The sequence below is a fragment of the Corythoichthys intestinalis genome, chromosome 14, assembly GCF_030265065.1.
Source record: "Corythoichthys intestinalis isolate RoL2023-P3 chromosome 14, ASM3026506v1, whole genome shotgun sequence".
In the NCBI taxonomy this organism is placed as follows: domain Eukaryota; kingdom Metazoa; phylum Chordata; class Actinopteri; order Syngnathiformes; family Syngnathidae; genus Corythoichthys; species Corythoichthys intestinalis.
In genome coordinates, this window is record NC_080408.1 from 47,533,874 (window position 1) to 47,557,900 (window position 24,027).

At 37.8% G+C, this 24,027-nt stretch overlaps 1 protein-coding gene across 1 annotated transcript in view; it reads right to left on the reverse strand.

Moving 5' to 3' along the window:
- Positions 1-306: 306 nt before the first annotated feature.
- Positions 307-24,027, reverse strand: part of LOC130929510 (ephrin type-A receptor 4-A-like) — a 106,883-nt gene continuing 83,162 nt past the window's right edge. Inside the window, exons 11-19 of the mRNA XM_057856679.1 lie at positions 23,282-23,340; positions 17,780-17,893; positions 17,529-17,714; positions 16,315-16,376; positions 16,023-16,232; positions 12,904-13,080; positions 8,246-8,433; positions 6,480-6,659; positions 307-2,238 (exon numbers count right to left, since the gene is read on the reverse strand). Coding sequence (XP_057712662.1) covers positions 2,121-2,238; positions 6,480-6,659; positions 8,246-8,433; positions 12,904-13,080; positions 16,023-16,232; positions 16,315-16,376; positions 17,529-17,714; positions 17,780-17,893; positions 23,282-23,340 — 1,294 coding nt within the window. The 3' untranslated portion in view covers positions 307-2,120. The remainder of the gene's footprint in view (positions 2,239-6,479; positions 6,660-8,245; positions 8,434-12,903; positions 13,081-16,022; positions 16,233-16,314; positions 16,377-17,528; positions 17,715-17,779; positions 17,894-23,281; positions 23,341-24,027) is intronic.

Here is a 24,027-nt window from a genome sequence, read left to right on the forward strand (position 1 = left end):
TGGAATGCTTTGGATCATTATCATGTTGCATGATCCACCTTCTGCCAAGCTTTAACTTCAAAACAGATGGCGTCAGGTTATGTTCTAGGATTTGACAATATTCCTCAGAATTCATGATTCCCTGGACTATGTGGAGTTGTCCAGGTCCTGAGGATGAAAAGCAAGCCCAGATCTTGACATTCCCACCTCCATGCTTCACTGTTGGGAGAAGGTTCTTTTGGTGGTATGCAGTGTTGACTTTTCGCCAGACATGGCGGTTTTGGTTGTGACCAAACAGTTCAATTTTGCACCTACATCAGTTGATGAAAACTCTTTTTAATTTAGTCTCGACAACACAACTGTTAAAAAAAAAAAAAAAAAAAACTACTGAATTGATTGATTAGGAAATCAGGTTGAAATAATAGAAAATTCCAAAATGTTGAGGGGGTTCACAAACTTTTGAGCAGCACTGTATATATATATATATATATATGTATATTTCTGTCTCCATCCATGTACCCGTTTATAATGCGCACCATGATTTTACAAGTTGATTTTGGGGAAAAAAACTGCGCCTTATATTCGGGAAATTACGGTATGATGTATGGTGTATGTCGTTTGGCATGTGGCTTTGACTTTTAAAACAGTGGGAGACGAGGAAAGACTAGTCTATTTACTGAGTGTAAAAATGTTGGGGACCACTGACTTAAATACTTTACACCACAATTACATTGATAAGTCACTTGATATTTAATCAGTGCAACGTGCAGAATATTGCCAACAATCATCCCGCTTTGTCAGTGTTACATCAGAAAACCAGCGAGCACTGTTAGCATCATATAAGAAGGCACACCAAATTACTCAGTGCAAAATAACCCCACATTATCGCAAAGGAGATGATACTGCCTGCGTCGAAAATAAAAACTGTCCCTCTGTCCAATGAGACTGTTGTTTTTGTTCTATTAATTTTTGTTTTTTTTCGGTCAAATTGTTTGGCATATTGTCCTCATGAGTTAATATTGCCGATCAATTTGAATTTATTTATTATTTATTCTTTTTGTTAAATTTAATTTTTCATTATTATATTATTAAAAATGTACCTTGATGGTATTATTACAGTTTGGATAGGATTTTTTTTTTTTTTTTAATTAAGGAAAATTGATGGGCTTCAAGTCTTTTCTGTTACAAACAACACAAAGTTGGGGTGCACGAACCGGTTACGTCTTCTTGGGGGATCTTAGCAGAAAATAATCGAGAAGCACTTACCTATCTCTATGCCCAAACATTAAACCTAATTTACCTAACACTAGCTCACTACCTAAACCTAACCCAAGTCCTAACCTTAACCCTTTGTTTTACAAAGTATACCCACAATGAAAAGATGATAAACAGTCAAAAATGTACATTCATGTACATGGTGCATTTAGTCATTTATTGTAATGCAATATGGCAATCAATTCAGTTTTCTTCAGCGCTTCTAATTTACAATATACAGTAGAAACTACATAAAAAAAAAAACATAAATAAAATATGACGCTAAAGATAGTCTAATTAACTCCTTGGCTGCCATTGATGGCGATAGACGTCCAATCCATTTTGAGGGAGAGGGTCGGCAACGAACGAACGACTGTCTTTCGCCACCAAGGAGTTAATACACTTTAAACAAGAGAACACACACACACACACACACACAAAAAGAAATGAAACATTCAGACAGTTAGTATGTAACTAGTGATGACACATTTGTCCCCTCTCCTCCCAATTTCGCTTTGCATATCGTTCAAAGACGTATAACACGGGAGCATCAACTATGTGTGAATTTACATTACACACACACAAACTTTTCTTCAAGTCAAGCCCAAAGCAGCAAAAAAGGCCAACTTAAAAACTGGAAGCCAGTCTGCTTTTATGTCAGCTTTCACAAAACAGATAATAAAATAATACAAAATCGGAGTGAATTAAAGGAAGGGGCTTAAGTCTCCGTAGCAATCTGCGGCCACGTCCATATTGGGTTTTTCCCAAAACTCCGAGCGGATGGAAGTTGACAAAAAGTGCTGCTTTCTCACTTCTCACATCCTCGTAGTGAAAAGTCGCCCTAAAGTGCATGGATGAGGTAAATGGAATTTTGTCCATGCAGTGACTCACACGGGAACCATCGTGTGTTGCATGTGCTGCATTTGAGACAACATTTCTTGCTGTATACTGGCGACTAGTATGTCCTGGTGTGATGGGCTGAGGATTCCAAGTCTGTCCATCTCCCTGTGGACACAGAGTGGATAAAACAAAACGCAAAATATTTTAGAAATAAATGGATCACTTGGGTTCAAGGTGTCAAACTGGAGGGCCGTCCGAAACTGGCCTGCCAGGTGGTTAAAATCTGACCCGCAGCAGTTGCTCAACTTGCTCTGTCCATGTTTGTTTTGAATCTTATTTTCCATTTATTTCACCTCTGTATGTATTATATGATAATATTGTTCAGAGGTGGGAATCTTGGGGCACCTAACGATTCGATTACGATTCAGAGGTTACGATTTGATTATAAATCGATTATTGATGCCCCCAAGGTATTAGCTGCTTTTAATATTTCATACATTAGTTGCAAAAAATGTACAAAAATCCTCTCAGGCTTAAATAAACTACTGTTTCAGTATGAAGTTAACAGTTCAAACTACATTCAATTAAGTCAGGGGTGGGCAAACCGGTCCTCGAGGGCCGCAGTGGGCCCTGGTCTTTGTTCAAACTTATTCAGCACAGACAGTTTAGCCAATGAGGTATCAGTGGAAACAAGAAGCACCTGACTGAAATCTACTGATTGCACTTGTAAGAAACCGGATTGGTGAAAGGCTGTCCTCATGATGGGTATGAACAAAAACCTGCACCCACTGCGGCCCTTTGTGAAATAGTTTGCCCACCCCTGAATTAAGGTAATGTTGTGAAACAACTGTTGTTAAAAAAAAGTTTTTAAAATTGCTCCCGTTATTCAATAATTTCCCTTCTGTCTACGTTCGACATGTGAAAGTTTTAAAACCATTTCATAATTTAAAGATAGATTCAAGTCAAAATTTTGCCGATTTAGGAGTATTTTAGATAAAAAGTTAATTACCGTAATTTTCGGACTACAAGCCGCTACTTTCCTTCATTTTGAATCCTGCGGGTATTTGTTGATTCATTTGGGTTAACAGGTAACACTTTATTTGACAGCGTCATCATAAGACTGTCATTACACCGTCATAATTATGACATGACACTGTCATGGGCAATACTGAATGCTTATGACAGATGTCATTAAGTGTCTTAAGTGTCATCTGGCAAATTATGTCACTAACTCCATTTATGTCCAGCTTGGATCTTTTACATCCATTCAAAAAGTGGGATAAGTTGCCGCTTAACACTAAATGACATCTGTTACAAACATTCATTAATGGTCATGACCGTGTCATGTCATAATTATGATTGTCCAATGACAGTCTTATGGCGCCACTGTCAAATAAAGTGTGACCAAATACCATAAGCAGCAATTAATGAAACAACTGGAACAGTAACTGAAGAAATAATTAGCACAGAACATGAATTTTGATTATTATTTACGTCTGTAGCGCTGCAATGCATGCTAGGAAGCATGTTGGACAACAACAGTGCATCTAATTGTTCAAAGCTTCATGGTAGTTCATTCAACACTATGATGCTGCTGTCAAATAAAGTGTTTCCGGTTAATATCTTTTGGTGTAAATATCCCATAATACAGTGAGTATAGCTGCGGCTTATAGTCCAGTGCGGCTTATCATTCAACAAATGCCATTTTCGTGCCAAACTTGGTGGCAGCTTATAGTCAGGTGCGCCTTATAGTGCGAAAATTATGGTAGGTTCGCTCGGAAAGGTCGCTACAATAGCCTTCCAGAGAAGTCTACCGCTTTAAGATGGCGGCTGTTTACTAACGCCGGCGAGTCTGTCATTTAGCATCTAGTTTTCTATACATGTGCTATCGCCGCAGAGTCTGTCATTTCGCATCTAGTTCTATATACATGTGATATCTACCGTAGCATTACATGGGCGTAGTTTGTAGCAGCTGTCGGCCGCAGTCAGGTATTATTGTTATTGTTGATGATTTAGCATGATGTTACTCTCGGTCCACTCCTCATTGCGTCCCGAAGACCGCGCTGACTGTGTTTTCTTTCCGCTTTACTTGTCATATTTCAATAATTGTAATTGGATGTTTGTGAATCATTCTCGAATTTTCCACAGCCGAATCGCGAATTATCTAAGAATCGGAAATTTCGCACACCTCTAATATTGTTCACTATTTAGTTACCTACCTAGGGAAAGTAGAAGTTGTGCATTCGGCTTCCTCTGTCTATTTGCATGTTTGTGTTCATGATAACTCAAGAACTAATAAAGGGATGGATATCAATTGTAATAGAAGTATAGAATTATAAAATATAGAGATAGAACATACAAAACAGGATTAAAATTTGGGGTAATGAGGTCAAAGGTCACAGAGGTCAGAAAAGGAATTTTGCGATAGCCTATTTAGCTTGCAGAGAAGGTGATATAATGAGTGGAGAATGGGTCAAAGGTCTGCCCTCTCAAAGTGCCCCTCTAGTTTCATATACAAATAAAACAAGCTCTGAAGTTACATTTTTTAAACATCAATCCAAATGGATACATTTATTTGTAAGGAACAATTCAATAAAATCGATATAATCTCAAAACAATCAGTCAACATCGTTATTTTTTTGGGTATGCCGCTTTGTTCAAAAGACTTGTTTACATTCAAATATCTGAATTGTTTTACCAGCAAAAATACCAAAGCAGCTTTAGATTTTTTTATACATTAAGGTCAGTGGTTTGCAAACATTTTACAGACAGTACTACATCAAAGAATGCTTGGCTCTCCAAGTACTACCATAGGGCCAACAATAAAAATATGTTAGTGTTGTAGAGCAGTGTGGTGAACTGTACTTGATGAAGGCACCGTTATGGATTAAAAACAGATCGTTTCAACATTTAATTCTGGCAATATTTTGCGTGCCGCAAGAGGGAGCCGGCGTACCACTGGTTGTCCTCATAGAACACTTTGAGAACCACTTCTTTAGGTGAAATGTAACTGACTGTGTTAAATGGATGCAAGAACTTTGAATTGAATCGAATGATGGAAGACTTTGTAATAACGCCAAAATATCGTCCAAAGAACCGATATCATATACCTTATTTTTCTGGCTATAAGGCGCACCCGACTATAAGCCGCCACCCACCAAATTTCACACAAAAACGACATTTGTTCATAGATATGCCACACTGGACTCTAAACTGCAGCTGTCCTCACTGTATTATGGGATGTTTACACCAAGATATTAACCGGTAACACTTTATTTGACAGTGGCATCATAAGACAATCGTAAGACCAAATGAACCACCATGAAGCTTTGAACCAATTGGCTCATTGCTTCAAGAGGCTTCATTTGGCATTACTGTTCCCTTGAGGGAGACAGTCAACCTCTGCTGCCACCTGCTGTCAACACTGTCGTCATCTAACATGCCTCCTAGCATACACTGCAGCGCTGCAGATGTGAAAAATCAAAATTTATGTTCGGTGCTAATTCTTTCTTCAATTACTGTTCAGGTTTGTTTCATTAATTGCTAGTTATGGTATTTGGTAACAATTTATTAGACAGTGGTGCCAAAAGACTGTCATAAGACAATCATAATTATGACATGACACTGCATGAGCATTAATGAATGCTTATAACAGCTGTCATTTAGTCTCATCCAGCAAATTATCTCACTTTTGAATGGATGTAAACGATCCGAGCTGGACATAAATGGGGTTAGTGAGATAATTTGCCGAATGACACTTAATGACATCTGTCATAAGCATTCAGCAATGCCCATGATAGTGTCATGTCATAATTATGACGGTCTTATAAAAGTCTTATGACGCCGCTGTCAAATAAAGAGTTACCTATTAACCCAAATAAATCCACAAATATGCCGCACTGGACTTTATGTTGCAGGATTCGAAATGAGGGAAAAAAGTAGCAGCTTATAGTCCGAAAATTACAGTAATCGTCATGAAAGTTGTGATTGGTATTTTCAGTCAATAAGGAGTGTAGCTTCCCACAAACTAAAATGATTTGGACCCCCCAAACTTTCGACTTCACAGAAAATGAATTAAATGACCGGAAAACAAACAAAGACGAAACTTAATTAAAACTAAAGCCTTGTTTAGACGCTAAAGGCCTGTTTGGAACCCAAACACGGACCAAAGGAATATTTGGAATGGACTTTTAATCGCCACTGCGACAAGTCCGGCAAATTTACGGTTGAGTCGAAAGGCAGTTAACTTCAATGTCCAGATTAGGAAAAGAACTAGCGATGGATGTCCAGCTCCTCCGAGTCAAAATAGATTGAACGTCAATCGCTGCCACTCTCAATGAAACTTGATCATTCACGGAATTTAATGTATGAAAACCTACTAGAATGCTTATATAAATTGTACTTACTGGTGTGTGAGTGCCAGTAGGTTGTCAAGGCTGGAGTATCCTCCCGCCAGTAGCGTCTCGGCGTACCTCTCCAAGCCAATGGACTGCAGCCACTCACAGAGCGACCACTTGGGAACACACACCTCTGGTAGAACCGACACGCACACTTCCGGACACACACCAGATTCCAGCACTGCAGGTCTGGAAGCACACAAATTAGTCAGGGTCTCTAAAGGTATCAGCAAATCTCATTCAATGCTTTTTAATGCCACTTTAAACTAATTTAATGGTCATACCCAATTGCAATTTCACATACATAAATTATAAATAGAGTTGTTCGATGAGGACTTTTTAACCAATAACCGATATCCCGATATTATCTAACTCCAAAATGTATGTATGCGGTTGTGGACTTTACATATTATGGCTGATTGTATTGTGATGCTGCACTGGATACTTTAATAATGATAAATGTAACAACTTAAAGGTATTCCAATAAACATTCTGTGAAAAATAACAAAACAACTTCTACTGAAGTTATGGGGAAAAAAAGTGCCTATATTGCATCAATATGTCGTTGAAAGAAAAAATATATATATATGTGAGTGTGTGTGTGTGTGTGTATATATATATATATATATTTGGTGGAAAACACAGACAAGACTGAAAAAGCAGTTTCTTCTCTTGCACTCCTATTTAATTCTGCTTTATCTTAAGCCAAAATAACTGCTGTGTTTGATAGAACAATATGTCTATATGCTGCCATAGCAGATTCAAAAATGTTCTTCACCCACAAAATTGATATTTTAAGCTTTCCAATGATGTATCACACATTCATATCGGACAATTTTGACATTTGGCCAAATTGGGGGTCTCAGAGCGGAACTTCAAGTCACCTGAGTGTTTTACGCCATATACATACATACATATACATACTTTTTTTTAAATTTTTTTAATTTAGATGTGATCTTTATTTAGGAATCACACATGGTGTCCATAGCATACAAACCAACCGAAAAATGTGCAATGTGCAAAATAGTGCAAACATTAGCTTTTTCAATCAAGTTTAAGTGCAAAATGCCATCAAGGCACTACCATATCACATATGGCTCACACAGTGCTTCTGGCTCAAAATACCAACAAAGGCACACAGCTTCAGTACCGCACAGTGAATTAAGTATGTAATAAGTTTATAATTCATTATATTTAATAATTTATTGTTCATTTAATTGTTGCACCAGGAATGCAAATGGTCTGCTGACATAACAAATCCCAAGTATCTTAGTTTGAAGACATCTAATGGTCAATAAGCATTACTGCTGTGCTAAACTGTGACCAGCTGTTGCACAAGGATTAAACATTCACCTCGAAGGCAACATGCATATTGGCCCAAAACCGATGTCAATATTATCTGATATCATTTTAAAATGCTTTCAACAGCCGATACCGATAATATCTGACAACTCTAATGAAGTATGTAAAATAAAAGTTTTTTTTTTTTTTTTTAACCATCAAGCTTATATCATTTTCAATACCTAGAACATTTAGTCTAATGCCTTTTAAGGCCTGAATTTTGACAAAATCCATGAAATGACTTTTAATGCTTTTTAATGACCCGCATAAACCCTCCTAATATTGATGTATTCATTTATAAGTACATTTTTCAAAACCTAAATACAAAAATAAACTCTGCACATATTGTTTATTTAAATTTCCTTGCTTTACATTAATTAGTCGCCTATCAAAATAAACTATCGTGGCAGCCCTTCTATTGTATGAAAACGTACCTTTCCACTCCAGTTCTGCGCAGAGTCCCGGGGTTCCGAATTAGCTTATCCAGCATGTTGAGAATCTGGCTAAAAGTGGGTCTTTCAGCTCGGTCTCGTTCCCAGCAATCCAACATTAGCTGGTGCAGAACCACAGGGCAGTCCATGGGAGCAGGCAGGCGGTAGCCCTCATCAATTGCTTTGATCACCTGACCCAACAAGATAGTTGGAGGTTGAAAATAAGGAGCGGTATTGATGATACTACACTAAAATAACGTCATCGGTATCGGGAGTATTGAGAAATAACTTGCAATCATCATAGTGTTTCTTCTTCACAAATCTACTCATGAAAAAAAGTATGGCTTTGTAAAACTACTCTTAGTAGTACATTTTTAAAAATGTTGCTCATGGACACATCAGTCAGCCACTGCCTAACGCCTTCAAGTAGGGGGCCATCCTACAGTCCGCTTCAGTTATTCGCAGTCGGTCGCAGTTAGTCAACACATGCAGCGTTCCAATGCCAGATTTAGGTAGAAAAAGTATGAAAGCTGTATTGCATACAAACAGGAAGGATTGTCTCAGGACTGACTTTTTGAGATTTCAATGTAATTATTATACTTTTTGTACCATGCTTGTATTTTTGAAACGTGAAAAAAATCAATGGAAGAAATTAGCCGCTACAGCATTGGCATAATACTTGCCATTATTTACTTAAAATAACTGCTACCTCCACGGTATTTTTGCTTTTAACCTTGAATCGAGACAGTTTACATCTATTGTGTTGTGGTGTTGGACCTTGAGTCTGTTAATAAAAATCTATCTATCTATCTATCTATCTATCTATCTATCTATCTATCTATCTATCTATCTATCTATCTATCTATCTATCTATCTATCTATCTATCTATCTATCTATCTATCTATCTATCTATCTATCTATCTATCTATCTATCTATCTATCTATCTATCTATCTATCTATAAAGAATTCAGGGATTTAAGCAATTATTCACAATAATTTTCAATGGAACAAGCTCTCTGTTTACATATGGCGGCCGCTAATTTTCTTACTGACTAGCCTCATAGTTCGCTATAATTTCGTAAAATAAAAGCTACCTGCATGTTTCTTTTGCTTTTAACCAAAAATCGAGATTGTTTTACATCCGTATCTATAAAGAATTAAGGGATTTAAGCATTATTCACAGGAATTTTCAACGGAAAAACCTCTTTGTCTGTGTTTCCACTCAGTCAGCTTTGACGGAGATAAGCCCCCTATGCATAGACAACATCACTATTGACGTGTTACTTCGTCATTCTTTGCACAACGCCTTTTCAGAGGGGGCCGAGCTTCATTTAGTAATAGCCGAAGACGGCCCGCTCATGGTCAGATTTAAGCTTGGATTTACTTATGATTGGATTAAACTACGAAAGCTGTCCCGCATACAAACAGGAAGGATTGTTTCAGGAGTGATTTGTTCTAGGATTCAAGGTAAATATTTTATTTTTCATATCATGCATGCGTGATTGAAACATTTATTCGCAGGAATTTTCTTCTTAGTTTACACATGGAGGCGGCTAATTTTCGTAACTGACTAGCCTCATAGTTTACTTTTAACCAAGAATCGAAACTGTTCTACGTCCATATCTATAAAGAATTCAGGGATTTAAGCATTTATTCACATGAATTTTTGCTACAAAAGCTCTGTTTACGCCAAGCATAGCACTGTACTTTGTCAATATACGTAAAATAAACGCGAACTGCACGGTTTCTTTGCTTTTAACCAAGAATCGAGACTGTTTTACATCCATATCTATGAAGAATTTGGGGATTTTAGCATTTATTCACAAGAATTTTCACCAGAAAAGCTCCTATTACGCCAGGCGGCCGCTAGCCTCATTCGCTAACAATATATAGTTGTATAATGATAATAATGGGTTAAGGTCTATTCTATAATAAGTTGTGATTGTTTATAGAATTTATTAATATTCTATTTACATATTATTTATAATGGATTCTGCATGTTTTCCTCAAGTATTAAGTTTCTGATGTTAAAATGAGAGATTTATTAGCTGTTGAAAACTTGCAGTAAATAAAAAAAAAAAGTTGCTATTTTGGTCAAAAACTTATATGATATGTTAAATATTGCTATTGATCCTGAAAATATAGGTGATTATCTCTGCATTTGGTGATTTTTGTGCATGTAGTGTAAAATCTGAGACTTTTATAGCCATTTTAAGTTGTGTTATTCTTATATTAAAAAAATAATTAATCAGGTTTTTATAAGGGAACGACTTTGAATTTTTTGATGCCGCCGCTCATGTCAATAGGTTATGAAGTCTATGCCCTATGAATCGGCGCTGAGCCCCGTGTCCCGTCAATACATTATAAAGTCTATGAACGGAGTAAATGTAATGCGGTACTACCCACCTCTGGTTATGCTATTAGGCTAACAAAATGTAAATGCAGTCATCAATGGGTTAATGTCCCAATGTTTTACATTCCTTCTTTTTACTCTTAAAGAACGTGACAATTTAGCTGAATAATGTCAATATTTGACAGGATTATCCTTGTATACTGTCATATGATTTGTTTATTAGTTTTGAAAAAGTAGGATGACAGTCTAAACATTTTTTGGGGGGCACGTCAGTTACTTGCAAGAAAATGACCCATCTAAACTTATACCGTGTCCTAAAAAAGTTTCCATTTGAATTATGGTTGCGTGCCCGCAGGCTGTCAGGATTGATTGGCCTCCCCGATTTGAAAGTAAAAGCAAGAAAATCTCAGCCACGGGGCAAAGGTTAAACACACACTGGGCTTTGTTTGCCTTCAGAAGTCCTCTTGTGAAATATCAGAGACGCCGAGCCTGTTTCATGTATTCGTCTACATCAATGGATCTCATTGAAATCGGTGTAATTGGTCTCGACAGGAATAAACGTTTGACCAGAAATCAGTCGAACACGAATCGGGTTTTGTGGGAGCATTTCAATGCGCTCGGCTGCTAAAACGTGACTGCGTGCATGCGGGCGAAGTTATGATTGTGTGGTGTCCAGTCATTCTTTTATTGGGAATTTAAATGTGTTTTTTTACTAATAGACGTCCCATCTGTTGGCAACCCTCCCACCATTTACCATTCAAATGGATCGGATGTCTATTGCTGTCAATGGCATATAAAAAGTTATACTGTATGGATTATCGGCATTCATCTTGATGTAAATTTTTTTTGCCTTTTTAGGCTCAATTAGAGTGTGCTACTTGTACAAAATATTAATCTCTATCCATAGACTTCATAATGATATTGATGGGTCACAGCCATCATACACTGCGCCTTGCCTTCAAGCAGGGGGCCTGCCCACATCAAGAGGAGTTATTCTCAAACACACACATGCAGCAATCTAACGCCAGATTTAGGTTGAAAAGTACGAAAATTGTACGGCATACAAACAGGAAGGATTGTCTCAGGAATGATTTGTTGGAGGATTCAAGGTAATTATTATATTTTTTGTACCTTGCATGCATTTTGAAACGTTGTGAAAAAAAAAAAATCAATGGAAGAAATTAGCCGCTACAGCATTGGCATCATAGTCAACAATATTTAAGTAAAACAAATGCAAACAGTACCTTTTTTTGCTTTTAACCATGAATCGAGACTGTTTTACGTCCATATCTATAAAGAATTCAGGGATTTAAGCATTTATTCACAAGAATTTTCAACGGAAAAAGCTCTTTGTTTTCATAAAGCTGCCGCAGCTCATTCTACATATTTACGTAAAATAAATGCTAACTGCCCGGTTCTTTGCTCTTTTGAAAAGAATCGAGACTTTTTTACATCCATATCTATAAAGAATTCAAGGATTTAAGCATTTATTCACAAGAATTTGTAACGGAAAAAGCTCTTTGTGATGATAAGACGGCGCTACAGTGGCTAAAAGACTAGCAGCACATTCGACATATTTACATAAAATAAATGGTAACTACCCGGTTCTTTGCTCTCTTAACAAAGAATCAAGACTGTTTTACGTCCATATATATAAAGAATTGAGGGATTTACGCATTTATTCAAAAGAATTTTTAACGTAGAAAGCTCTTTATGTCTCCTCTCAGTCAGCTTTGACGGAGATAGCCCCCCTACTAATCGGCGCCGCACCCAGTGTCCCGTCAATATAATTATGAAGTCAATGGTCTATCCTACTATACAGAATATGCTACCTAGTAGCATTACAAGTGCATTATGCACATTCGTTTATCTGCTGCCAACCCTCCCAGTTCAACTGGATTGGACGTCTACTACTGATAAACTTGTTGAAATTCACAACAGAAGGATAAAAACAGCCACATGATTGGATGTCTATCATCATCAATGGCACTGAAAGAGTTAAAATGTTTTTTTGTGGTGTGTTCTACAATCTGGAAAATAGAACTTAATAATACTGTACAGTCATCTCCTCGTAAGACTTTTACAACTTTTCACTATATGCCATCTTCTTTTTTGAAGAGTTGAGCTCTCCTCCACTGTAAAGTGACCATATCGCAAATTAAAAAAAGATCTCATATCTCAAGGAACCACTGTTTGAATAGTTACATAACATATTTATGTCCGTGAGGTTTACAGTTTCAAGGTTTTCACAAGTTATAGTGATAGTACGATAATATTTTTAGCCCGGCGGTGATAAAAATACTCACATCCTGGTTGTTCATGTCCCAGTAGGGCCTCTCGCCATAAGAAATCACCTCCCACATGACAATGCCGTAACTCCACACGTCACTGGCTGTGGTGAACTTTCTGTAGGCGATGGCTTCTGGAGCCGTCCACCTGATGGGGATCTTCCCGCCAGGGGAAAGGTAAGTACCAAGGGTTTCCTGGAATCATCAAAATCATACAGGTTCAATGGAATTCAGTCTTTTAACTCATTTTCCTGCCAATTACTTGACAGACTCTAAAAATGAACTGTTTTCACATTAACCACACAGTAAATTTGGCATATTAGCAATTAAAATACTCAAACTAAGAAAACACATCAATAGCCTTCCTACTGTCTGAATGTACATTTAACAAATACTGTATATATGAAGCATTGGAGGAATACATAAGTAAATGAAAATAGTATTAAAACAGTAATACTAGATATAGAAATAAAATATAGAACAAGATAATATAAGTGATTCAAGTAAAGGTTGCTGAGATATGAACATGATGGACACCATTCAACACCTTGTACTTTCGAGTCGCATTGCATTTTGTAATTTCGCTTTCGGTTTTCGTTTTGAATTCCTCTACCTTGTGCAGGTATTTGAGTGTATTTTTAGTTGTTTTATTGGCTTTCTGCCAACCACCTTGGTTTACCCTTACATTCATAGTAATTATCCCCGTCGACCTTCTGTCACGGACCCGTTTTGTTATTTCCCCTATTCTGCGATCGCGTGTTTGTTTTGTATTTAAAGAGAATTATAATACTAAGGGGCTGTGAGATATCAATAGAACTGTTATGTTGCAAGATAACAAATATTAATAAAGTTAACAAAAAAAAAAAAATCACATTCATGAGCAATTATCGAAAATAGATCGAAAATTACGAAGATTTCCGAAAGTATTCGGGAAACAGCCGAATGGGGCTTTTTTCGAGGCAGGTGCCATCGTTGTTTATCAACGAGAGAGTTGTGTTCGTGTTTTAGCAAAAAAATCGCTAAAATGGTTCAAACCTGTCATGCTATGTGGTGTACAAACAGCCATTTGTCGCAATGTAGTACCCATGAGTTCTCGAACGCGAGAAAAAGAGCTGGACTACCCAGACAATGAGTAAAGTTCGTCCTTGCAAAGAGGGCTAATTTTGCAGCCTCCGGCACGGTTTTGTGTGGTGCGCATTTTACAACTGAAAGCTATTCAAACTATGGACAAATGAAATCAGGTTTTGCTATGAAATTGCTGCTGAAAGCAGATGCGGTGCCCACCATACACGCGCAGTCACCTAAATGTCCCGAGATAACAAGAAAGAGGACAATGAGCCAAGCTCGAAATGGCCAGAGTGAGTATTCTTTTATAATAAAAAAAAACATATCACGCATTGGATATAGGACTGGATACATGTATAGATTATCGCTCATAAAATATATACAACAAATCCTCTAATCCCATTCATATTTATGTCTGTTGGCAGAGCGAAAACCTATGATAGCACAATAAATGATAATTATTCTATACGTTACTTTATTTTGCGGTCAAGATGTATCAGCTTCACAAAAAGAAATGCCAAACAAACCATTCAGTGTTTCCCACACGATCTGTTGCCGGTGTTTCACCAGTGTGATTGCTCCCCTCAATGATCGTTTCATTAGGCTGCATTGGCTTTCGTTTGGGCTCAAATTGATAACCCAAAACACCAAAGAAAGGTTCATAACTCTCCTCGTCACCATTAGTAGAACGTTCGTTACGTCAGATTTGTCGCTGCAACTAGAAACAAAATTGTCCACCATCATCAGTGCCATTCAGTACTAAGCACTGAGCCGGGTGTTTCCTAGTTGTGACGTCACGCACACAATATACTAGATTTCCCGGGATCTCGGGCGCCGGTCGTTTTAGCTTGACAATCGATCCAAATTTCTATCATTTTCTTGGTGTTGCGATGTGTGTAATTACACGAAGTGGCATGATATGAATCCAAAAGGCATGCGTTTATAAATAAATGATGGAATATTAGCATTTCCCCAGGTGTTGTAATACACTTTATTAATAAACCCCTGAACACATCCTTCAGTTTGTTTGTAGTCTGTTTAGAGGTCTAACTTTGTTTCCGCATAAGCGGACTCTAACAGTGAGCAACTGTTCGAGCATGAAGCAGAAAAGCAAATACATTTTTTAAATTAAAAACTCAATCCTTTTCACCCGATTCAGATCCTCTTAAAAATAACGATCGGCCCGATTGCCAATCACGTGATTGGGTCCCTAATATTAAGAAATTAATTAAATAATTAATTAAATAAAATGAAACATAGAACTAAAAATTTATAAAATATAAAAAATGTATAAATTTCAAAATATATATTTAAAATTATAAATTATATTTCAAAATAAAACATTTAAAAATCTAAAGAATTAATTGTTAAATTCCTGTTATTTGTTTTAATCATATAATATATTTAACTATGAATCTTTTTAATGAGTCTTTCTTCTATATATTTTTATATATATATTTATTATACATAAAAAAATATTTTCACTTTTTCATTTTTAGCTATATTTTTTATTTTTTCAATTTCATTCTCCATATCTATATTTGTATATATATTGATATGGATATCTACTGTATATCCATATATGAGTTATTGTTTTCATTCCTGCAATGCTTTTTGATGTATATTTGTTCAATGTAAATTAAAGCATCAAGGGGTTGATGTCTATTTAATAAATTGACAACTGCAACAATCATCGGCAGCACTCCCAGTCCAAATGGATTGGACGCCTATCCCCATCAATGGCGCTACAACATGGTTTTTACAGTCAATCTTTGAGCATAATTCAAATACGTCTTCTGGCTCGCGTTTCTTCCTCCTTGCATATTTGGCGTGGTTTTTTGCCTTCCTCCAAGAAACTCAGTGTGTGATGCCAACATAAGTCTCAAGCAGATTTCAGCAGGACTGATTTTTTTATTGCCAAATTTCACGAAGCGGGGTGCAGAAATAAATATACATCCGGAGAAATTATGCAGTAATCTGCAGGTGATAAAAAGTTTTTGCTTACAAAAACATGCGCTCTGATTATAGTTAAGACTCTAAATTTCCCAAAGGTGACAAGTACACAGTCTTACCCTTGAGGTGTACGCGGCTTCCGGGTCATCCTCCAGAACCCGACTCAGACCGAAGTCGGACACCTTACACACAAGGTTGCTGTTGACCAGGATGTTTCGAGCCGCGAGGTCACGGTGAACGTAGCTCATGTCTGACAGGTACTTCATGCCTGAGGCGATGCCACGCAACATTCCCACCAGCTGGATAACAGTGAACTGGCCGTCATGTTTCTAAACCATGACAGGAACCAATCAGGATCAAGATTTCAAGAGCAAATTAACAGAAGGACCACATCAAGAGAGTAAGATGTACCCGAAGAAAAGCGTCCAGTGATCCATTCTCCATGTATTCCGTTATGATCATCAGTGGTTTACCTGAACACAAAAGAAGTCATTGGTAGACCTTGATTATTAAAATTACATTTTCTTTCATAGCATTTCTCTTGGCAGCATGCATGTGGGTGACAGTTTTGTTTTCTGTCCAACCACATTCCAGTATATGTCATTTTATCCTACCTAAAACCATCAGATTTGAACCAATCAGATTTGAGATTCTGCCTCTGATTGGTTGGTCTGAGCTAAACCAGCTATAGTGTCAGGATTAGTGATGAGACAGCATAGAATAGGATGCCAACATACTCACATTAGCAAGGGACTCACACAAGTACTGGGTTCTAGATCACATGGCTGATTTACGTACTCTTCACCCCTCCCAATCACTTATCTCCCAGACCCCCCCCCCCCCTTCCTTGATTATCAGGCCTCCCACTTAGTGGCAACCAGAAATCCAACTAGCTAACAATAGCTCTAACATATTCATAGCTAATTAGAGTAGGCGTTTAATGTATTTCTTGTTGTTGTTTATGCTTTTTCTGTATCTCTCTCTCTCTCCCTCTATTCTTTTGCTCTTCCATAATCCCTTACTCTTCGTTGCTTTCTCCTAATAAACGAGGTACGTTGAATGATCACAATGGATGTATGTCATACTCCCATGTGATACATTGAAACTGTTCAGACCAATCAGACACTCAGATCTCCATTCTCCGTGGTAAGCAGTGAACAGGACAGGTTTAAAATAAATAAATAAATAAATAAATAAATAAATAAACCAGCTATAGACCATTTGAAAACAACAACAACAACAAAAGTGATATCGGCAAGTATCGGCATTGCAGACACCACACATCCGACTGATGGAATTGGTATTTGTAATGGTCTCAGTAAAACTAGTAATGATGATTACATCTTAAAATGGATTATTCAACAAGTACATACATGTTTTGGGAAATACAAATTGGACACATTGGTAGAAACAAGTTGATTCTGATCTAGAAAAATTGATGAAAAATGAAATGGGAATCGATGCATGTTTAAGCTCTGATAACTACAGTGGTGGAATTGACTCATTTCCTGCCAAGGTCGTTTGATTGCTGCCAACCCTTCCAGTCCAAATGAATAGGACATCTATCACTGTCAACGGTGGCCAATTTCTTAAAATTTTTGTTCATCTCCAAATTATTAACTCACATCTGGTAACAACCCCCTCCAGCCTAATGATATTGGGGTGGTCAAACTGCCCCATGATGGACGCCTCGGACAAGAAGTCCCGCCTCTGTTTGTCCGAATATCCTGCCTTCAGGCTTTTAATGGCAACGTAGACTTCTCGCTTCCCCTGCACACGTAAGCGGCCGCTGCACACCTCGCCAAACTCTCCTGCACGACAAACGGCAAGGTCAGTGCCAGGTATGCAGGTGGACGCTGAGTATTAGAGGGCTCACCCATGCCGATTACTCTCTCGATGTGAATGCAGCTCACGTCAATCTCCTTGGCAAACTCATGGATGGCTTGATCGGGGTCCTCGTAGGTGAACGGGTCCACGTAGATCTTTACTCCTAGGATTAGGGAGGAAGGGTTTAGACATTAACTTGAGTGTAAAAAAAAAAACCAAACAAATTTAAGCAAAAATATGAACTTTTTGTTGTCTCAACATCTATTCCAAATAGACCACTCTCCTGGAATCTCCATGGTTTTGTAAATGTGCATCTCAATATTCCTGGACCTGTAGTGGAAACCTACGTATTATGTTTGTGTTCTAGATAACTCAAGAACGCATAAAGGGATTTCTGTCAAACATGTAGGATAATATTTTTAAAATGAAATGGATGAGGTGATTATTATTTTTGGGCCATGGGGTCAAAGGTCAGAAAAGGAATTTTTGGTGTAGGTCTACTGTCTTAGTGTGGTCCTCTAGTTCTATTGTTTTTTTTTTGGTTTTTTTTTCCTTCCCCAGTGCTGTAACTGCCAAGACCGGTCTTAGAACTGGCAGAATTTTTCAACCCTCGAAGAGATGCAGAGGAGGATGAGTGATAAGAGTTGTGTAACAGCTACATATTATGTAAATGTGTTGGTAGGATAACAGTTTGAAGTACAGTGGTACCTATACATAGGAATTTAATTCATTACAGACCTGGTTTGTAAGTGGAAATGGTCGTATGTCGAGCGGGATTTTACCATAAGAATAGATTACAATTCAATTAATTCCTTACAACCTACGCTAAATCCTTAATAAACACTGCTGGTACAATTACAAATAGCAATTACACGTTGTAAAACAAATATATTATAAATACAAATTGGATTAATAATAATAATAATTATTATTATGTAACGAATCGGGTTCTAATGTGGCGGTTGTATTTTGCATGTTGTCCCTGAACGTACCGTGTGACTGACGACAAAGTGAGAGAGGTGCGGAAGAGTGTTTACTTTCTCTTTTCCTGTTGTTGTTGTGGTCGGCTACGGCGGACAATAGCTGTGTTGTGTTGCACAGGTCCTGAAATAAATGATTAAATAGAAGACGAACCTGGCGACTTACTTGTCCATGTCAAAATAATAATAATTGTCACCTTAACTTATAAAGACTGGCGAACGGAGATCGGAGGAGGACCATCGAGATTGTAGACATATTCTGGCAGTACTGTCGAGCCACTTCACTGACGCACACACAGCGCTCATGTTTTTCTATCATTTCCATCTTAATTTCAAAGGTAAGCATCACCCCTTTCCTGTTTTCACCACCTGCTCTAACCTTCTTGGGACCCATGTTTTAGTGCTCTCACAAAAAAATCCCCCGTGCGCCAATGGGGAAAAACAATGAAATTGCAACACTGTCATAAATCATCGTATTTTGAGCATGTCGTCATATGTCGAGTCAAACTTCACGTCGGATGTCGAAAGGATCGAATGCCGAGGTACCACCGCACTGTATTTTCCAGACTATATGAAGTACTATTTTTCATTGTTTTGACCTGTGACTTACGTTTTTTTTTTTTTTTTTTTTTTTTTAACACTGTCAGCTGCAAGAAAGCGGACTAGGCTTACCCTCTACTACAGTGGTATGAAAAAGTATCTGAACCTTTTGGAATTTCTCACATTTCTGCATAAAATCGCCATCAATCAAATGTGATCTGATCTTTGTCAAAATTACACAGATGAAAAAACAGTGTCTACTTTAACTAAAACCACCCAGATATTTATAGATTATCATACTTTAATGAGGATAGTATGCAAACAATGACAGAAGGGGGAAAAATAAGTAAGTGAACCTTCACATTTAATATTTTGTGCCCCCCCCCTTTGGCAGCAACAACTTCAATCAGACGCTTCCTGTAGTTGCAGATTAGTCTGGCACATCGATCAGGACTAATCTTGGCCCATTCTTCTCTACAAAGCTGCTGTAGTTCAGTCAGATTCTTGGGATGTCTAGTAGAGGTGTGCATCGGTACTGCCCTCACGATTCAATTTGATTACGATTCGGAGGGCCACGATTCGATTCAATTCGATTCGATTCGATTAAGAGGGTCACGATTCGATTCGGTTCGATTCGGCAATGCATTGTGATGCCTTAAAGCCTGGGATGCATTAAAATTCTAAAGCAAAGCATATTTTTCGTGAATCATGAGGCAACACAAGCGGTCAGACATTAAACAACTTTTTGTTGGCTCTTGTGTCACTCCTGGTTGAAGTCAAATGAAAATACTTTTAGATATATATTTCTTTTAAAAAAACAAAAAACTGATCACAGCATTTAATTGGTGATTTGAATGAGACCAGGGCTTTCTCTTTTTTTTACACACAGTAGCAGCCTTTCACACAATGCAACATCTGAACTCCTGTGCAAAATCAGTAATAGCAGTCACTGTATTTTAGTCACAACCATCCATCGATAAAAATATTCACGTAAATATTAAAGAAAGCGACAAAGAAGATATTGTAGTGCAGCAGCATCTTTATCGCAATATCAATCCAGGGATCAGTTCAGTTGCAAACAAAACATCCAACTAAATTGCAATGTAGAACAAAAGTAAAATGTAGGCCTAGCCCACTAAATATGTGCAATCAACTTAGAAATGCAATTAGTAAGTACCACATAACAATAAAAAATAATGAATTAAAATGAAGTGCAGCAGCATTTTAGCAGCCATAACAATCTGTTTCAACATGAGGAAATATCATTTTTTTGCAATTGAGAGAGCAGAGAGATAGTAGACGTTAGATGGGGCCTAAAAAATCCAGCCCGACCCGACACGGCCCGCTGGTACTGAAGCCCGACCCGGCTTGGAGTGACGCGAAAAAAAAACAAAAACGCAGCAGCAGCAATTTATTTTCATTTCTTCGAGATGGCAGAAAAAACGCATGTTTCTTAATGTTTAAATACTCTACATATTTTTGTGATCATTATAGAAGCAACGCGTTAACGAAATAACGCTGGGAAAGTTTAATATTAAAAAAAAAACATCCGATTTTGCAAACACACAGAGGAGAGGATTCAAAAGGATCACATTTGTGTTGCCTTTGTGTGCATAAAAAAGTGTCTTTCGTAACGAATTCTCAGTTGGCAGAAAAAAAAAAAACGCAAGTTTTCTTAATGTTTAAATAGTCTACATATTTTTGTGATAATTATAAAATCATTTACACAACGAAATAACGTTGGGAAAGTTTAATATAAAATAAAAAAAAAAAAAAAGGAGTTTGCAGACACACAGAGGAGAGGATTCAAAAGGATCATATTTGTGTTGCCTTTGTGTGCATAAATAAAAGTCGTAACGAATTCTCAGTTGGCAGAAAAAAAACGCAAGTTTTCTTAATGTTTAAATAGTCTACATATTTTTGTGATAATTATAAAATAATTTTCACAACGAAATAACGTTGGGAAAGTTTAATATAAAAAAAAAAAAAAAAAAAAAAACGAGTTTGCAGACATGCAGAGGAGAGGATTTAAAAGGATCACATTTGTGTTGCCTTTGTGTGCATAAATAAAAGTGTCTTTCGTAACGAATCGCAAGCGCCACAGCGGAGGAGAAGAAAAAACGGGCAGCGCCACTGCTTCTTGTGAGTGCACAAGCAAATGCACAATACAGACAGCCTGCTCTTGGTTTTATCCCATTTTTTTTTTTATTAGTCCGGCGCAGGGCGGCCCGACCCGACCCGAACGTGAATGCTTAACATTTTGGGCCCGAACCCGAAATCGGGCACAAGCTCTAACCTCTAAGAGATAGGACATAACATAACAATGGCTGAAGCGGAGAAAGAGGGAGCAAGAAAGATTCTTAATGCACCTAAGACATTGAAAGCTGACATCTGGAGACATTTTGGCTTCTATGAGGTTGGTGGGAAACTTGACCAGAGTTATGCAGTGTGTAAAAAATGAAACATGACAATAATAATACAAATGGGGAAACCAAATCCATTGCATCACCGGAATTGCACAGGGAAGATTTTTGAACGTACTTATATATTTTAAAATGCGCTGAATCGATTTGGCTTGTTGCCCGCATCGAATCGAATCGTCCATGCCCCGCATCGGGATGCATCGCCGCATCGATTATTGTTGACACCACTAATGTCTAGCATGAATCACTGTCTTTAGGTCATGCTACAGCATCTCAATGGGGTTCATGTCTAGACTTTGACATGGCCACTCCAGAACGTTAGTTTTGTTCTTCTGAAATAATTTTTAAGTTGATTTACTTCTGTGTTTTGGATCATTGTCTTGTTGCAGCATCCATCCTCTTTTGAGCTTCAACTGTCTGACGAATGGATTATGGTTTTCCTGCAAAACATCCTGATAAACATTTGAATTCATTCTTCTAATAATGATTCTAATAAAGTTGTCCAGGCCCTGAGGCAACAAAACAGCCACAAATCATAATGCTCCCTCCACCATGCTTCACGGTGGTTGATGTTGGTGAGCTGTTCCATTTTGCCTCCATACATGACAATGTGTGTTACTCCCAAACAATTCAACTTTGGTTGTGGAGTTTCCAAGTGCCTTTTTACGAACATTAAACACATTTTTTTGTTTTTTTAGACAGCAGTGGCTTCCTCCGTGAAGTCCTCCCATGAACACCATTCTTGGCCATAGTTTTACATATAGTTGATGTGTGCACAGCGATATTGGACTGTGTCAGTGATTTCTGTAAGTCTTTAGCAGACACTCTTCTTTTTTACCTCTTTGAGTATTCTGCGCTGAACTCTTGACGTCATCTTTGGTGAGAGAAGCAACAGTGGCAAACTCTCTCCATTTGTAGCCAACTTCTCTGACTGTTGATTGATGAACATCCAGACTTTTAGAGATGGTTTTGTATCCTTTCCCAGTTTTATACAAATCAACAATCCTTGATCGCAGGTCTTCAGACAGCTCTTTTGACCGAGCCATGATGCACATCAGACAATGCCTCTCATCAAAACATTTCTTTCCAGGTGTGTGTTTTATAGGCAGGGCAGGGCAGCTTTAGAACACTAATCAGTGATTGGGCACACGACTGACTTAAAATGTTTGGTAAAAATTGATTTCAATTCCTCTTTAAGTCTCCGTAGGCAGAAGGTTCACTCACTTATTTTCCCCCGTTCTGTCATTGTTTGAATTTGCATTGAAGTCTGTGAATCTTTCCAACAGACTTTTGGCATTTTTTCTCTTCAAAACAGATTAGATTTTTCACACAAAAGCGTATCGTGATTGCATACTATGATTGTTTGAGAACACCAAATTGACCAGAATCGACAGCGTGAGTCGAATTGTTTACGTCACATCTGTGCTTCTGTGCGTCTTTCAGATTCAGTTTATGCTTTTTAGCCACACCAAAGATACATTTTAAATTCAACCCAAACCACAGAAGAAAAGGCTGACTTGCTGTGTATATTTTACCAAGCAAAAGTCAGGCTGGCTTGCCAGTCTATTAGCTAGTATCAATCTGCATTAAGTTGTGTGTGAAGCCTACCCGGATTAAGATGTTTCTCCTCCTCTGAGTCTTGCTTGGTTTTACTGTACTTGTTCCTCCTGACCACAAAAGATAATTATATTTAACACAGCACATTGAAAACATTATCCTTCCTGCATGTATATACCTGTACCTAAAAGTGATGACAATGAGAAAAAAAGGAGAAAGGATGTGGTGTGAGCACATGAAAGCTTTTGTGAACTAGTGGGAGGAGAATGGCGATGAGGGGGGTTGACATCAGGTAGAGTGAGATAAAAGGTGTTTTCCACTAGACAAAGAAAGTGTCCAAAAAACCTTTGTGGATGAACAGGAACAGGTGTGTCTAATGTGCATCTGTGCGCACCTGCTACTGCTTTGTGTGCATGTGCGTGTGAGGGACGAACACACACAGTGGAAGAGACAGTGATGACAAGTCAGGGACAAAGGGATTAGCACTGTCTCCACTCTAATCCCCTTTAAAAAGATGCAGGTAACACACACACAGACGTAGTGCTGCTACCGTGGGCATCTCTCTTAATGATGGTGGCTGTCTTTAAGGCAAATGCATTATGCATTAAGTATACGCTCAATAGGCGCTTCATTAGGCACACCTGCATCATTTGATGAGATGTCCAGATTTGATTTAAAAAGCTGGCCTTTGCAAGGAAAATGTGGCATTTTTATTTTTAGGGATAATTAACTGCCATTAATAGCCGGTAGTGATAGACGAGCCAGGGTTGCTTTAAAAATGAGCTGTTTTTACATTA